This window comes from Poeciliopsis prolifica, unplaced genomic scaffold, assembly GCF_027474105.1.
Source record: "Poeciliopsis prolifica strain line A6 unplaced genomic scaffold, Auburn_PproV2 SCAFFOLD004, whole genome shotgun sequence".
Taxonomy (NCBI): domain Eukaryota; kingdom Metazoa; phylum Chordata; class Actinopteri; order Cyprinodontiformes; family Poeciliidae; genus Poeciliopsis; species Poeciliopsis prolifica.
Genome location: NW_026562379.1, coordinates 15,735,341 through 15,751,447, shown reverse-complemented (window position 1 = coordinate 15,751,447; position 16,107 = coordinate 15,735,341). Strand labels below are relative to the sequence as shown.

Here is a 16,107-nt window from a genome sequence, read left to right as displayed (position 1 = left end):
AAGTCGTGTTGCTGAGTGTTGGCGCCTCCCAGTGTTGCTATTATCAGTGAGAAATCCCCGACCGTATGTCGTCATGCGGTGCAATCGGATGATTCACGTTTCTGGACCCGTTTGTCCCGTCATGTTTTCTCTCCAGCTCAGTATCCGTCTCTCCGCTCTGAGCCAACCTCTGTGGTCCAGAGTCCAGGTTCCGCGGTCCGTCTGCAGTGCTCAGCAAGCCCTCCGTCGGCGGCGGTTTCCTGGCGCTTCCGAGGCCGTCCCCTGGACCGGGACGCGCTGCCCGGGGTGGAGCTCGTCCGCGGCGCCCTCGTCATCTCCGGCCTCGCGCCCGCCCACGCCGGCGTCTATCAGTGTGTGGCACGCTCGGGGCGCGGGCCGGCCGTCGCCAGCCGCCTCGCCCGGGTGGCTTTAGCAGGTACGGATGCAGGTTAGAGCTGGGCGGTAAATCGATCTTATTGTTTGAAAAGTGGAGCTGTTGTACATAATTCACATTTTATATGTTTTGGTTCTTCAACTGCTGTTAAAAACACAGCCAGTTTCTGATGTCTGGAAAAAGAGCAGTTTCAAAATCTTCCCAATTGTTAAGACACATTCAAGGGGCGTTACCTAGCAACGCAAGCAAAGCTCCATTTTGTTTGGTCATCTGGTTGTACAATGGCTGCTGGAAAAGAGAACAGTGTTTTGTTGTTGACTTACCATTCAGAAACCACTTGCTGCATTCTTGTTGGTTGTGTAGGAGGCTCTACTAAGGCTTTTCAAAGATGTATAGTTGATTAACTTGCAGTCATTTTCATGTGTGAGTGTAAACATTTAGTTGAGGGCGTGGCCAGCAGCAGCTACTCCTGATTTAAAGAGACAGAAACCCTAAAACAACTCATTCTGAAAGAAGTCCAAAAATGATCAGACAAAACCTTTTTATTTAAGAATGACTTTGTGCAAAAAATGAACATATTTTTATAACACCGTAGGCTTTTGCCAACCCGTTCAGTGTCTTTAGTCAGAAGCTTCTTCAATACAGATTGCTACAGGACATTTTTCCTGCTTCACCACTTACTGTAATTCTGTGAAGACTTCTGAGTTAATAAGTTGCCACATCTGGTTCTGTCACAATAACACATTTTCTGGACAATAAATTGGCCCAGAAGTAATTTCAATAAACATGAATATTGTTGTTTTGAGATCATTTTCAAGTCACACGATGCTAATAAGGCAAGAACACTGGATCCAGAAGACATTTAATATATCCAAAATAAATAAACTAAGCAGAAACGATAAATAAAATGAATTATGAAGTTTGTAAACAAAATTATACTTGAATGAAGATTTTAGTCATCCAACTTTTGGTGGGAAGGAAGAGATTATTGTTTTAATTTTAACTTATTTACTACTTATTGTGACCTGCATAACCACATCATTTAGTTTCTCTATAAGATCCATTTTTAAGGAAGCGCAGAGCTGGAACTCAGCCGGGGTTGCTAGGCGACGGGTGGAGTTCCGCCGGGGTTGCTAGGCGACGGGTGGAGTTCCGCCAGGGTTGCTAGGCGACCGGGTGGAGTTCCGCCAGGGTTGCTAGGCGACGGGTGGAGTGCCTGCTGATTTGTGACGTTACAGTCGAGATTTTTTTCAAGCGGCTCACTCTCCAGGCACCAAAAAACATGAACTTATTACCACAAAGCAGCCGAGTGTTTTTGTTTCGTCTTCTTTTTTTTTTTTTTTTTAAAGCGTTTGGGCTGATTTTAGATGCAGTAGAAACTCAAATGGAGGAATAAAAACGTGTCGCCCAGCCTCAACACAGATCATAATCCCACTCTTCGCGTCACAGAGCAGTGAAGAAAGAGAGGAAGCGACCTTGAGTAAAGGAAGTCAATTTAAGCGTTTCGAACAAGTAGAGAGGAAGCGAAGCCTCGGCTGCCGGCCGCTGAGCGGCAGACGGGAAGGAAGCAGTTGGAGTTTTAGTCAGGCAGCCGTCCAGATGCCTCTTGACTGCTATCCTTAATGAGCCTTGGGCTTTCCTGTGTGGAAGCGTGTTATGCTCCTGCTGGGACGCTGCTTTCTCTTGACCTGCACACGTTAAGTGCTTGACCCCGATCGGAAGCCGTATCGGGCTCAAACTGAATCCCTCTCTGCAACAATAAACAAACCCGGCGATCCAACACAAACAGCTTCACTTCAAGTAGCGCCGCTGCTCAGTGACTGTTTTCCTCTCTCCGTTTCATGCAGAGATATCAGAATATGAAGCCGGCCAACGGCGGCCGGCGGTGGCGGCGCAGGAAGGCGGCACGGCGGTCATAGAGTGTCCGCTGCCGCGCAGCGCTCCGCCGGCTCGGCCCAAACTGAGAGTCAGAGGCGACTGGATCGAAGAGTCGAGAGGTTTGTTTGAAACGACGTAAACATTTTAACTTCAATAGTGATTTAATTAGTCTGTTCCAAAGTCCCGATGAGACTCACTGCTCTGCAAAACAAATGTACTCCAGTTCATGTCATCAAAGGTTTTCACTATATTTTAGTCTTTTTACACTTTTGCAATCAAATTGTGATTATGTTTACTTTTAATTATGATCATCATTTACTGAAATAATCAACAAATTTAGTAATTGATCAATTAATCAATTCCTCAGAAAAAGGCAAATTGCTTAAAAACAGCATTCAGAGCAGTAATTAAACCAAAACTGTACAAAAAATATATATATTTCAGATTCCAAATAAAAGCCCTTCACTCTATGCAAATAGAACGATAAATCGATTAATGACATTTCTGTATGATTAATCGATTAATCATATTTACACTTTGTTACAGTCAAATGTCGTTGATTGTTGTAGGGATGGAAGAATCATAATTAATCTATTATTGAAATAATCGTTAGTTAATTAATTAATCAGTCGAGTACAGATTCAAAAAAATCAAATTGGTTTAAAAAAAGAAAACAATAATGAAGCCAAAACTGTACAAAAGTTATTGACAGCAGCAGGTCTGTCTTCTTTTTTGTGTTATTTTTTAAATGATGTTTTACTGGCAAACATCTCGTCTTACAATAAAATCTAAAATAGTCAGAACTGGAAAGTACGCAGCATCGGTTATCAAACGGAGGTGAAAGTTCATTTGTGTTGCATAAAAAAGAGAAATTTTCCACCCTGCTCCGTATTTTTTGTTCCATGTAACCCATTAAACACTGTAACTGAATGTGCTGTTCCCTCTTTTCAGATAACTATTTATTACTTCCATCCGGCAACCTGCAGATCGTCTCGGTGTCGGCCCGGCACCAGGGCATGTACAAGTGCGGCGCCGTGAACCCCGTTACCGGAAAAACCGTCGTTCAGTCCCATGGCGTCAAGCTGCTCGTCAAACGTGAGTCAAACTCATAAAAAGCTGCAGATTTCTGTTTGTTTTCACTACTGAAGTTACGTGTTTGTGCACAGGATCCTCCTCGTCCTCGGTTCGGATAGTTTACCCCGCCGCTCCGGTGTCGGTTTCGATGCTGCATTCGGAGCCGCTGACGTTGGAGTGCGTCGTCTCTGGGAGTCCCGCGCCCGCAGCCACGTGGTTTAAGAACGGTCGGGAGGTCGGGTCGGGCCCGTCGCTCCAGAGACGCAGCAACAACCTGGAGTTCAGCCGGCTGACGAGGAGCGATGAAGGGCGCTACAGCTGCAGGGTGGAGACGGAGCGGGGGACGGCGATCGGACCCGAATACACTGTAAACGTTCTCGGTAAGAACGAGAAATAAAACCAGGGCTGTCGGCGTTAACCTGGTCAAACAACCTGGAGTTTCAAAAGACTAGTGGATATAATTTCTTAGTTATTTTTCTCACAAATTTTACATTTTTCAAACTCAGATATTTTCTAGAAAAAAAATTCTGAGATTAATCTAAAAATTTCAGAATTTTTGGCAAAAATGAACTTTTTTTTTTTGGTTGTATGTTGGGATGCCTTTAAGATTTAATGCACTTATATTATAAAATTGCATATAATTGACCATAATTGTAATTGGTTGCATTTTAATTGAAGTGTATTGAAGGAGGTATTCAATAGCTGCTGTGTGATGAAGAAAACATTGTTTAATTGATTGACGGCACTAAAGAAACCCCAGGAGGTTTGCAGACGTTTTGCTGCAGATGATGGTTTGTTCGTGTTTCTCTACCAGAACCCGCCTCCATCGTCGACGGTCCGGCTGACCAGCTTGTTCCTCTGGGCTCTTCTGCTCGGTTCACCTGCTCGGCCAGAGGAAACCCGTCGCCGAACGTCACGTGGCTGTTCAACGCCGAACCCGTCGCTCCATCGCTACGCCTACAAATCTCCGGGTCGTCGCTCGTGGTGTCGGACGCGACGCCGCAGGACGAAGGCGTGTACCAGTGTCTGCTGGACAACGGCATCGGCTCGGCGCAGTCGCATGGGATCCTCACGATACAGTCGGGTATGGCGGCTGATCGTTCTCACACCCTGCTGATTTTCAGCTTTAAATTTCCAGTTTATGACATTAAAGATTCAACTGAAGATTTTCCCCCATAATTCAGGATCGACGCTTATTTGTCTGTCATACAAGGAGCAATGAACGTTAAACTTCATGCGTGAACGTCAGGCTAACGTTAGCGTGACAAGCATTTCACATCGATCGATATCAATAATTATTGATCATTTCTTTTGTTTTAAATATCTGAAATACTGCTTCATTCTGTCTTTGCTCCACGTTGTTGTTTATTTTTAAGCAGATGTGAGGCACAGAGGAGAAACCTTAAACTGCTGCTGCGCCAGTCAACCAGGCAGGGGTTGCTAGGTAACCAAAGAGCCAGTGAGTTGCTAGGTAACCAAAGAGCCAGTGAGTTGCTAGGTAACCAAAGAGCCAGTGAGTTGCTAGGTAACCGAAGAGCGAGTGAATTAGCTGATTCCACCAACCTTGCTTAGCCAGAATGCTGTGCGGTTCTGGATTGAACTTCAGTGAAATCATTGAATATTCTATCAGACGGATTATCTATTGATATTGATCATGCATCTATCACAATATATATTGTTATTGATTAACTCTCCAGCCCTCTGTGAATCCCAATTGGACATGAAAACCTCTGAAGAAGAGAGAACATGTTTTTCAATTAGTTTGGTTTGTTTGACAGTGCAGTGAGAACGTGAGCCTCCCCACCTGAAAATGCAGGAAATATTGCAGTTTTGTCTCAAATCAGTTGTGAATCCCCCCTGGGTTTGTGTTGGCTCTCTGCAGGTCTGCACATACAGTATCTGCAGGGCGTCCTTGCTCTCTGTGCCACTCTGTGTGTGTGCCGGGGGGCTGGAGGGTGCAGGCCAAAGCCAAGGCCGCCTCCTCCTGAGCCTTGAACTGAGCGTGAGAGTGAGCTTTGTGCGCAGCGTCGGGGATAAGCCCCGGACGCAGGAATGTAAGGAGTAGTCGCGGAGGGCTATGACGAGGTCCAGACCACCCAGCCGTCAACATCGTACACAACTGCCTTTTATTTATTAACACATCGCAGCGCTCCTCCTCCTCTTCCTCCTCCCGAGCCTCCGATCCTCTCCCGTGCCAAGGCCTCGCTCCTCGGCTGATTAATGCCGAGACACGGGGAGTTCAAATCAGACAGGATCCCCTCCACAAACCGCACCAGGAAGAGTCGGGATCAGTCTCTGCAGACCACCTTCGTACGCAGAACCCGAGGCCGACTATCAGGAGATGTAGTAAACACTCTGCGGTACCAGGCGCAGAGCTTATCGAGCCCTTCGTGGTCAGAGTAAACTGTTATTGCGATGAATCGGGAGAAATAATCTGAAATGGGTTCTTTTTGAGTTCCGTATGAATGTTTTCCGTCACCGGGAAAAGGCCGCCCTCAATACTTTCCAATAACACACCAGCTGTTTTTTATTTGTACGGAACAAAATTGTGAAGCACTGAAAAAAAAACTTATAAAGAAAATTCTAGTTTTGTTCTCAGAATTCAGAATTTTCAAGTCAGAATTCTGAGAATCAGAAATCTGGGAATAAATTCATATTCTGAGATTAATTCTAGAATTCTAAGAAAAAATATAAAAATTTGAGGAAAAAATTCTTTTTTCCTCTTGCACAGTTTTCAGAAGAGGATTGAGAATCGAGTCGTCTTAATCCTTAATCCTATTACTACAGATTATATTTGCAGATTACCTGTGAAAAAATCACTTTTATGTGACTTGAATGTCGTAAAAACATTTCTCTCCATAACTATGGGACACGCTGCTGCGCAGTGGTGCAGTTGGTAGCACTGTTGCCTTGCAGCAAGAAGGTCCTGGGTTCGATTCTGCACGGAGTTTGCATGTTGCAGTTGCAGATTAATCGATTGCTAACTTAGTTAATCAATTAATCGCGATTAATCGTTTCAGCCCTACAAACCAAAGTGAACTTCAGGTGTAATCCATGTGCCTCTCCCAAACGGTCTGAGCCATGTTTCTCTCTCCGGGCCGCTCAGCTCCGATTCTCTCCGGTGTTTTACTGGTCGGTGTGTGGAATGTGCGGCAGCTGGCGGCGGTCCGGGGATCAGGGCTCGTGTTACCGGCTTCAGGCCTGTTTGTTTTACAAAGTGGACCGGTGCACAGCGGCAGCAGCAGCAGCAGCAGCAGCCGCCGCAGCAGCAGCCGCTTGTTACCGGAGCCTGAGCCCTGAAAGGTGGAAAACCTCCCAGTTCTCCCAGTCCAGCTCTGACCTCAGCGTCCAGTTTGGATTCTCCAAGCCGCAGTGGTTTGGAGGAGACAGAAAGATTATTACTGAACCTGATTTTATTTCCTGTTTCATCATTTATCTGCCTGTGATGTTGTTTTTGTTGTGAAGCACTTTGGTCGGCTGAAGCTCCTGTAAATGTTTCGCAGCTTCAGTCGGATCAAAATCTAAATTAATGTATTTTCCCTTTATTTTTTTATGTTTAACAGTTTATTTTTCTTTTCGATCCATTTTTAAAGGACAAAAATGTATTAATGCTCTTGGCTTTGCATTCATTTATATTTTTTTCACGGCTTGTTTTTAAGAGCTGCATTTAGTTTTTTGACTTCCTGATTATCAAAGATAAAAAAAAATCAAACTTTTCACCTTTTTTCACTCAGTGAACAACTTTAAAATTTAAAAATGTTCAGAGTTTTAGCTGAAATTTACTTCTTATTTATGTTCTATCTACAAAGGCACAAATGTTCTGCTATAATTCTGAGATTAAAGTCATAGTTAATGTTTTATCAGTGGATCTAATCCTCTTCCATACTTTTTTGATGTTCAGTACTTTAAAGCTTAAACGTGTGAGATCATCACATTTTAAACTAATAATCAATAAATCAGTCCTTTGTTGCTCTGCAAATCAAATGCTGTATCTTCTGAATTTGCCTTTCCTGAAGTCCACTAAGATATATGAAAACTAATCTTTGCTAAAAGAAGTTGGAGTTTAGACCTAAAGTTTGTTCTTTATCTCAGATTTTGTCTCTTCTGACGTAGATTTCATATTTCTTCCCTCACAGATCCTCAGTTGGGATCCACTGCCGTTCTGCTGCCCAAGACTTCGCCGTCGTTTCATCCTATTCAAAGCGACGAGAGCTTCCTGACCGAAGACGACGACCCATTTAACGCGCCGGCCGACCGGAGCGGCGACCGGAGCGGCGACCAGCCCACTCCGGAGGCGCCGATCATCATCAGCCCGCCGCAGACGCACAAGCCGGACGTTTACGACCTGGAGTGGAGAGCGGGCCGAGACGGAGGCAGTCCCATCATCGCTTACTTCGTTAAATACCGCAAGGTGAGAACGTTTCCGCCGCCATTTTTATTCCATCTGTTTGAGCTGAAGTGTTGTTAACTGAAGCATCTGAATCCAAAATGTAAGGAGGTGTTTGATGACTTTTTAACGACAAAATATTAACAAAATAATTGCATCAAAACATGTTAAGTGCTGCACAAAGTACACTGCAAAAGCACAAGTATCCTACTGCACATATCTTGAAATAGGGCAAAACTAATCAGTTGTTTTAAGTCAGTAATTCCTTAATATTGATAAAAAAGTTCTTGTTTCATAACAAGACATTTTCCCCATCAGTTAATTTCTCTGCCAATGGCACAAGAATCCATATTAATTAATTATTGACTTAAAACGAGCCTCGATGTTTTGCTGAAAGTTACTTTTTTAGTTTGTTTTATTTCAGGTTTATTAAGATATTTACACTAAAGACTTGACCAAAATTAGTTGGTCAGATTCAGTGTTTTTGCACTAAATCTGAATATTTTTATAAGCAAGTTTTTAAAATGAACAGAATCAGATCTATGCAGACATGAAGTGAAAAACCGACTTTGCAGCCAAATCAGTTTCTACAGCAACAGTTTTGACAGGAAGTGGCCCGAATGCAGTTTTTCTTTTGTTTGTTTGTGTTTTTAAATAAGTATCACAATAACAGATATCAGTACGTAACACGTCTGATATAATTTTAAATAGTCGATGTTTAAATTAGCTGCTGATGTTTAAAAGATTTAAAACCAACTGACTCACTTTGGTTACCTAGCAACTCGCTCGTTCTCTGGTCACCTAGCAACTCGCTCATTCTCTGGTTACCTAGCAACAGCCTGTTGTTGAGCAACCTGTGGTTTGAAGTTCCGCCATTTTGTCTCCTGACTGCTTACAAATGGAAAACAATGACGAGGAGTGAAAACAGGGCAGGTCATGTCGTCAGTTTGGCCGTATTTTATATGTTTAAAACAATAAAACGAATCTAATTTTAGTATTTCTTTACTTGTCTAAAACATAAAACTAATCAATAATTATTGATATCGACTGATACAAAATGCTTACATTGTGATACATTTCTCAGCCCAGACCTAATCCACGATGAATAACCATTTTGTATAACAAAAAAACTACGTTATTGGCTTGATTTTAGTTTCTTTTGGTAATTTTGACTTGGTAATTTTGGCCCATGTGGCTAAACGTCACATGGTTGTTTCCCCCTTTAAAAAACGTTCAGATTCAGCAGCCATCTCACCATAAAACAGCAGCAAAACAACTAAGGCATTGGCAGCAGCAGTCAGTTTTGCTAAAGTTGGAAACTGTGACTCAGGCCTCGTTCCTGAGCTTAAAAAAAATGCCGACCTGAACAAAAGCTAATTCCCTGTTGCTCACAGGCATCTGTGTGTTTCTGCGTCAGGTTGACGACATGGCGGCGGCGGTGGGAAGCTGGCAGACGGTCCGAGTCCCCGGCAGCGAGAAAACCCTGCGGCTGTCGGAGCTGGAGCCGTCCAGCCTCTACGAGGTTCTGATGGTGGCTCGGAGCGGCGCGGGCGAGGGCCAGCCGGCCATGCTCACGTTCCGCACAGGAAAAGGTCGGTCCGGCTGGCAAACGCACGTTTAACGGGGAATTAACTGGTTTCATCAAGAGGTTTCGGTCTGGTTTTCACTGCCGATATTTTAGTCTACTTGAAATGAGACAAAATTAACTTACAAGTAAGATAAAGGATAAAGGATCTGGTTTTACTGGCAAATGTTTTCACTTATAACATATTTTTTGATGGTAGATTAGACCAAAAGTTAGATTTTGTGTTTTTGCTGTGTTGTGAAAAGATTTGATTTAGATTATTGCCGGCTGAAAAACAAATCACAGTAAAAGCAGATTAAATCCCTCAATATTGTTGATACGTTGTTTGTTAGTTTTAAGTATCTGAAATACTGACAAACTGCTGGTGTTATTTTTTACTTTTAAGCAGCTATGAGTCTCTTGTGGTGAAAACTGAAACTGCTGCTGCGCGAGTTACTCAGCAGATTGTTGCTAGGAAACCACAGAATGGATGAGTTGCTAGGTAACCAAAGAGTGAGTGAGTTAGTCGATTCCACCAACTTTTCTTAGCTAGCCATTAGAGGTTTAGGGCTGTGAATGTTCAGGTTTATTTAAAAACTTCACTTCTCCTGTTTTGTTGTTTAAATGGTTACATTGTCTGTATTTGAATGAAAATTATTAGCTTATTAAAAGAAGCTGAAATGATTTTTGTACAGCTTTAAAAAAGTCAACATAAGCGTCTGTCTCAGGCTTCCATATGTTCAAACTAATGTAAAGAAATCAATGTTGAAATGTCTCTAATTCCATCTATTTGATCACATCCACTGAACATTAAAATTACTTCCCAGATGATCCAGATGATGGCTGTCTCAATCCCAAATATTTTATTTTTCATATTTTTTTCCAGAAAAGACCATTTCTCCCAGTAATAAGAATCCTTCCAAGCCTTCCAGCATCCCAGTTCCACCCAAGGTTCCAGAGGACAAACCCACGAAGACGAACTATGGCGTCGTCCTCCATGACAGACGTAGGTGTAGACCAGATCAGAATGACAGAATCTGCAGATTTCAATCATTCTGGATTCTGCTGGCTTACAGGAAGAGAGAGACTGGGTCTAGTTACACACATCTCAGAGCTCAATGCTTAAAAAAAAAGAAGAAGAAATATCTCTGCTTTGTTTCGCATGGAAGCACATACAGTGAACCAGCAGCTGATAGCGTGTAACTACTCCTTGGGAGAGAAATGCTGTAAGGAGAAAAGCTGTCAGACTGCACACAGCTTTGGGTTCACATTGTATGCATGTTTTACTAACTTTGCTACTAAACTTTTGCTTGTGAGTTCGTCTCTTTCTTCAGCTAACCCTCTTTTTCTTCCACCCCTTCTGCCTTCTGTCTCTGTGACTAAGAGCCATGATAGTGAGTATGCGTCTTTCAAAGTTTCATGTGGCTAATGTTAGCTTAAATCTTTTCATTATCATTTGGCTTACACTAACATTATGAATAACATTAACGTAATCTATTCTGTATGTTCACTTTAGCTTTGGAGTTGACATTAGCTAGAAAGCTAGTGTTAGCCTAAATCCTTTCATTATCATGTTGGCTTATAATTTTTGGTAACATTATCTTAATTCTTTCAGTACTGGAATAAAGTCACAATTTTAGAGAAACTTAAACTTAACTTTATACCAAGCTTAAAATGAGGAAAACTGAGCATCTTGTGACATTATAGTTGGTATCACAAGCTAAAGTCCACATTAGCATTGGAGTCCAAATTAGCTAAGAAGCTAATGTTAGCGTAAACACTTTTATTATCATGTTAGTTAACATTAGGGGTAACATTAAGTTAATCCTTTCTGTAAGTAAACTTAAATTTTTGAGTGTAAATTAGCTAAGAAGCTAATGTTGGCGTAAACACTTTTATTATCATGTTAGCTTGACATTATGGGTAACATTAACATTCTGTAAGAAAACTTAAGCTCTTGTGTGTGAATTAGCCAGGAAGCTAATGTTAGCTTACAGGCATTCCTGATCATGTTCACGTTTGCTAGCGTGTCGGGCAACAGAGTAAAGACTGCAGTTCTGCCTTCCTGATGTTCATTTGATTCGTTCACAGTTCCAGAAGCTCCCGACCGTCCAACCATCTCCATGGCCACCGACAGCTCGGTCTACGTGGCATGGATCCCTCGAGCCAACGGCGGCTCCCCGGTCACTGCGTTTCGAGTGGAGTACAGGCGCGGCCGCAGCGCGGAGTGGATCGTGGCAGCGGATAATATCTCGCCTCTGAAACTGTCTGTGGAAATCCGCAATCTGGAGCCTGGTGAGGTTTCATGTTGGTCAGGAAAATCTAAATTCATCCAGTCAGATTTTCTCCTACGTCAACAATTATACTCAAGTAGGAGTAGAACTACGTCAACATATTTTTGCTGAAGTGAAAGCAAAATATGAGCCATCCAGGAAATAACTTAAGAGTAAAAAAATCATTTTTTTTAAAAAGGTGATTCAATTGATCAAATGATCAATCATTTAATATTTAAAAATATAATCATCAGACGGATCAAAATATAATGTTACGTGGAAGCTTTGGTATGTTAGAGATCAAAATTAAAATAACTGACATAAATAATAAAAAATACAAATAAAAAATTTGTAATCAATTTCTTTAAAAATCAAGCATATAAAATTTGAACAAAATTCTGGTAAATTTTTAGTTTAAACATTGTGTAAAATATCCAGAAATTTTACTGAAGTTCATAATAAAATTACTCAAGTAAAAATAAAAAGTAAAAATTCTCCAAAAAGTGCATTTATTTTCTACAACTTAAACATAACAAGTTACTTCCCAACTCTGCTTCTGTCTCTGCTCAGTGTCTCTTTGAAGAATCTGAATGAATATGAGTTAAGAAAACATTTAATTTGCCTTTGGTATTTTTCGTTCTGAATGTTTTCGTGTGGCAGGATCCACCTACAAGTTTCGGGTCCTGGCTTCCAACACGTACGGCGACAGCCTGCCCAGCACGCCCTCCAAGCCGTACCAGGTCCCCAACGCCAGCCCTCGCAAGGCCGACCGGCCCGTGGTCGGACCGCACATCCTGGCCACGGACGCCATCAGCGACACGCAGATCATGCTGCGCTGGACCGTGAGTCGATCGCAGCAAACACTTTCATTGATGAGAAAAACACAAAATCTTGCCAAGTAATTGAAATAAGATAAAACTTACTTACAAGTAACTTTGTAGGAGCTTGTTTTATGTTAATATTTCCTTATTATTTATGAAAAAGTACTATTTCCACTGGCAAAAAAAGTTATTTTTCCTAAAAGTTAAATAATCTGCCAACAATATTGACTAAAAATACTTGTTTCACAGAGAAAGAAATGTGAAACTAGTAGAACTAGTACTTTTTCACCAATGTTAATAAATTATTGACTTAAGATATATGATTTATGTCTGGCTTAAATAGTTACTTCTGAGTTTGTTTTGTCTGTTATGTTTGAAATAACGGCAGAAAAGATGAAAACAAGATGTATTTCTGTCCTTTGGAGAAACTAAGAGACAAACTTACTTTCATGTAGCTGAAAGAAACCGAGGCATTTTGAAACATTAAAACTTTTTATTTTTCTTGGTTCGTTCTTCTCTGACATTAATAAGAAAAAAAGCAAATATTAAACCTCCAAACTGATAAGGAGAAAAGCTCAGAAAAGAAGAAATGAGGGCCACTGCGTCGCTCAGATTCACCCATGTTTTAGTTTTTTTATCATATTTAAAGGCAAATGAATGAAATATAGATGCTTGGGAAACATATGAATAAAATATTTTACAGAGATTAAAGAGGATTAAATAACCAACAGGGGATGTAAAAACCTAACAGCATTAATTTTCTTGTTAACCAGCTTAATGACTCTAGAACTGAATTTTGCGTTAATATTTACGACGGTAACTTCCTGTATGGACTGAATATCTGTTTCCTGCTTCCTGTGGCGGCTGAGACTCAAATGTTTTCTGATTAAAGAAGAAATTTCCCTCCTTGCTCTGATTCTGCTGCAGACGGATGCAGATAGTTGTGCAGATAGTTGCCCTCGTTTTCTCCACTTGATTTCAGCCGGCCTCATTATTTCCCCCGGCTTCGGGGAGACGGCGCAATCATCGTGTGCTGATAACGAGGCCCGCCATTAGCCGCGGGGGAAAACGCTTTGGCCTGCAATTTCCCGCTTGATTTTCTGCCGTCTGACAAATGTGTTTTTTCCTGCCAGTACGACCCGTCGAGTAACAACAACACTCCCATCCAAGGCTTCTACATCTACTACAGACCCACGGACAGCGACAATGACAGCGACTACAAAAGAGACGTGGTGGAAGGTGAGAGAACCGGGGGGGTTTACGGCGGACGTTTTGTGTAAAACTCACGTTTTGCAGGTTTTTGTGCTTCCGTCTCTTCTGCTTCGAAACAATTTGAAAATACCAAGTTTGCTTTTCTTAAAGCGACTCCATGTGTTTTGGTGTTTTGAAATATAAGCTTTCTGAACGTGACGTCACAAACGAGCAGGCACGACCTCTCACCTGGTGACCCCAGCATAGCCCGGCCCGTTACCTAGCAAGTAGGATAAAATCATAATGATGAGAATAGCCACACTTCTGCAAGGATAAAGATGTAACATTATGACTCTATTCTCGCAATTTATTTTTTCTATTTTCACAGTGTGGCCCTACTATGTAACAATGGCTGCTGGAAAAGACAAGTGCTTTGCTGTTGACTCACCATCCAGAATCCACTGTCCTCATTTTTGTTGGTTGTTCAGGAGGCTCTACTTCTGCTTTTCAAGGATGTACGGTTATATGATTGCGCCACTGAGTCTCTCAGCTTCTCTGAATTGCTCTAATGTTGGTAAACGGCTGCATGGGTCTCTAGAAATGCGCTAACCCACCACCAGCAGTTGGCATGACGACCCAGACCGCCACTGACTGGAACCACTGGACTGGAACCACTGGACTGGAACCACTGGACTGGAACCACTGGACTTCAACCTTTCCAAACGTTCAGACCTTCGTTTCCTAATGAAATGCAAACTTTACTTACCTTTCAGAGAATGCTCTGAGATATGAATGGATGCAAAACTGTTTGCAGTTATTCTCATGTGCGAGTGTAAATGTTGATTTATTTGTTGAATCCCAAAACGCAGCAGCTTGTTAAAGTGACAAGACACCGTAAAACAACCCAAAAAGGCAGAACTGAGCAGATTAAAATCTCATTATCTAAGAATGATTTTGTACAAAACAAATATGCTGGACATGTTTTGTATAACACCATAAACCTGTCCTAACCTGTGCAAGGATGTAACTTTTCAAGCACGCTGTAGATTGAGTTCACACAGTTTGTCGACAGCTTTGTCCTTCCGTAGAGGTAACCTCAGAGTGTCCAGATAAACTGGAGCTGGAAACGTAACGGATACTGGGAGAAGTGAAGAGGGGACATTTCTGTCCGCCTGATTTACAGAGACAGGTTGTCTTCTGGGGTCCGTTTTTAATGAACTGCGAATGGTACCGGGCTGAAACCCGAGCCCGTTCAGAGGAAAGGGGCTCAGGTTGCTGCCTGGAATGCTAACAGTTGAGCCTGCTGCAGGAAGGGAAGGAGAAGCATCTATTTACCCAACGCGACTCTGCAACATCTGAGCTTTCCAAACCCGCCGCCTGGCTGGACTCCAAAATATCAAAACAGCTGAACATGTCTCTCTCAGTTCACTTCTTTAAACACTGCAAATAAATGCAGCCATATTTCTGTCCAACTTGGAGACAATTTCAGGTTTTTCCATATAGACGTCAACATCTATTTCTTAGTTTGAAATCCAGACAGCATGCTAATTTCAGCATTTTAAAGACGGTGCTCTGTGTACAAAAATAAATGATTGTTATCAACTGGGGTCATTTATCAGAAGACATTTGCTTCTACCTGATCTGACAATAAACTACAACTAATATATCAATGCCAGATTTGTAGCTATGAAGATACAGTAGTAACTTAATAAAATTGATGTTATGATGTTGCTCATTTTACCGAACTCGGTAAGGCTTCGGTCAGAAATAAGTAGATTTTACTGTAGAACGACACCGCAATGCATTCTGGGTACAGAATAAACCTGTCACATTAAGGGTGGAGAAACCAGAAATCGATCTTCATCTTCACGCATTTCAAAATAAAAGCGTGAATATAAACATCTATCTACTTGGAGAATCCTTATCAGTCAATAAACAAAATTTCAACACGAATGTTGAACTTTATTCAATCTAAAGTTTAAAAGCAAGTCAATTAGCAAAGAATTAGCTTCGCTGTTGGCGTAATCTGTTGGTAGATTAGTGACAGAGTGCCCATCTGGTTCTCTACTACCTGGTCTTATTTTGTCCCTGGAAGTTGAAATAATTCTGGTCTGTACATCTCTGATTAACTTGCATATTTACTCCCATCACTCAGCCCTCTGTACATTCAGGCAGCGGCGCGTTTTCAGAAGGTCACTTTGCGCCACTCGGACCATAAGAAGCAGCTTATTTCAGCCTCATTTGTTGGAAATGTTGCGTTTCCACATCCACGGGCCGTTGTCTGGTGTGTGATTCTGCAGCGCGTTGCTGCGGTGTGACAGTGTGTGGTTGTTGAGCCGTGGGGAATGTGCGGAGTGGTAATACTGGAGGCCAGCCAGAGCAAACATGAAGCGGCCATATATGGAGCTGGAACAGAGCGACGCGACCGTCTGGGTCGGTCTGCTGTTGTGGTTGTGAACAGGGACTGCACTGAAAATGAGACCAAGGGAAACACTTGGTTAACAAATTCTGGCTCCTTACAGAAATGTATCTGTGGTTTAAATTGG

General features: G+C 42.1%; 1 protein-coding gene across 1 annotated transcript in view; it reads left to right on the top strand.

The window, feature by feature from the left end:
- Positions 1 to 16,107, top strand: part of cdon (cell adhesion associated, oncogene regulated) — an 88,362-nt gene that overhangs the window by 64,010 nt on the left and 8,245 nt on the right. The window contains exons 6-16 of the mRNA XM_055028570.1: positions 137 to 415; positions 2,221 to 2,370; positions 3,203 to 3,346; positions 3,418 to 3,705; positions 4,140 to 4,409; positions 7,462 to 7,736; positions 9,130 to 9,304; positions 10,163 to 10,282; positions 11,368 to 11,571; positions 12,210 to 12,391; positions 13,504 to 13,609. Coding sequence (XP_054884545.1) covers positions 137 to 415; positions 2,221 to 2,370; positions 3,203 to 3,346; positions 3,418 to 3,705; positions 4,140 to 4,409; positions 7,462 to 7,736; positions 9,130 to 9,304; positions 10,163 to 10,282; positions 11,368 to 11,571; positions 12,210 to 12,391; positions 13,504 to 13,609 — 2,193 coding nt within the window. The remainder of the gene's footprint in view (positions 1 to 136; positions 416 to 2,220; positions 2,371 to 3,202; positions 3,347 to 3,417; positions 3,706 to 4,139; positions 4,410 to 7,461; positions 7,737 to 9,129; positions 9,305 to 10,162; positions 10,283 to 11,367; positions 11,572 to 12,209; positions 12,392 to 13,503; positions 13,610 to 16,107) is intronic.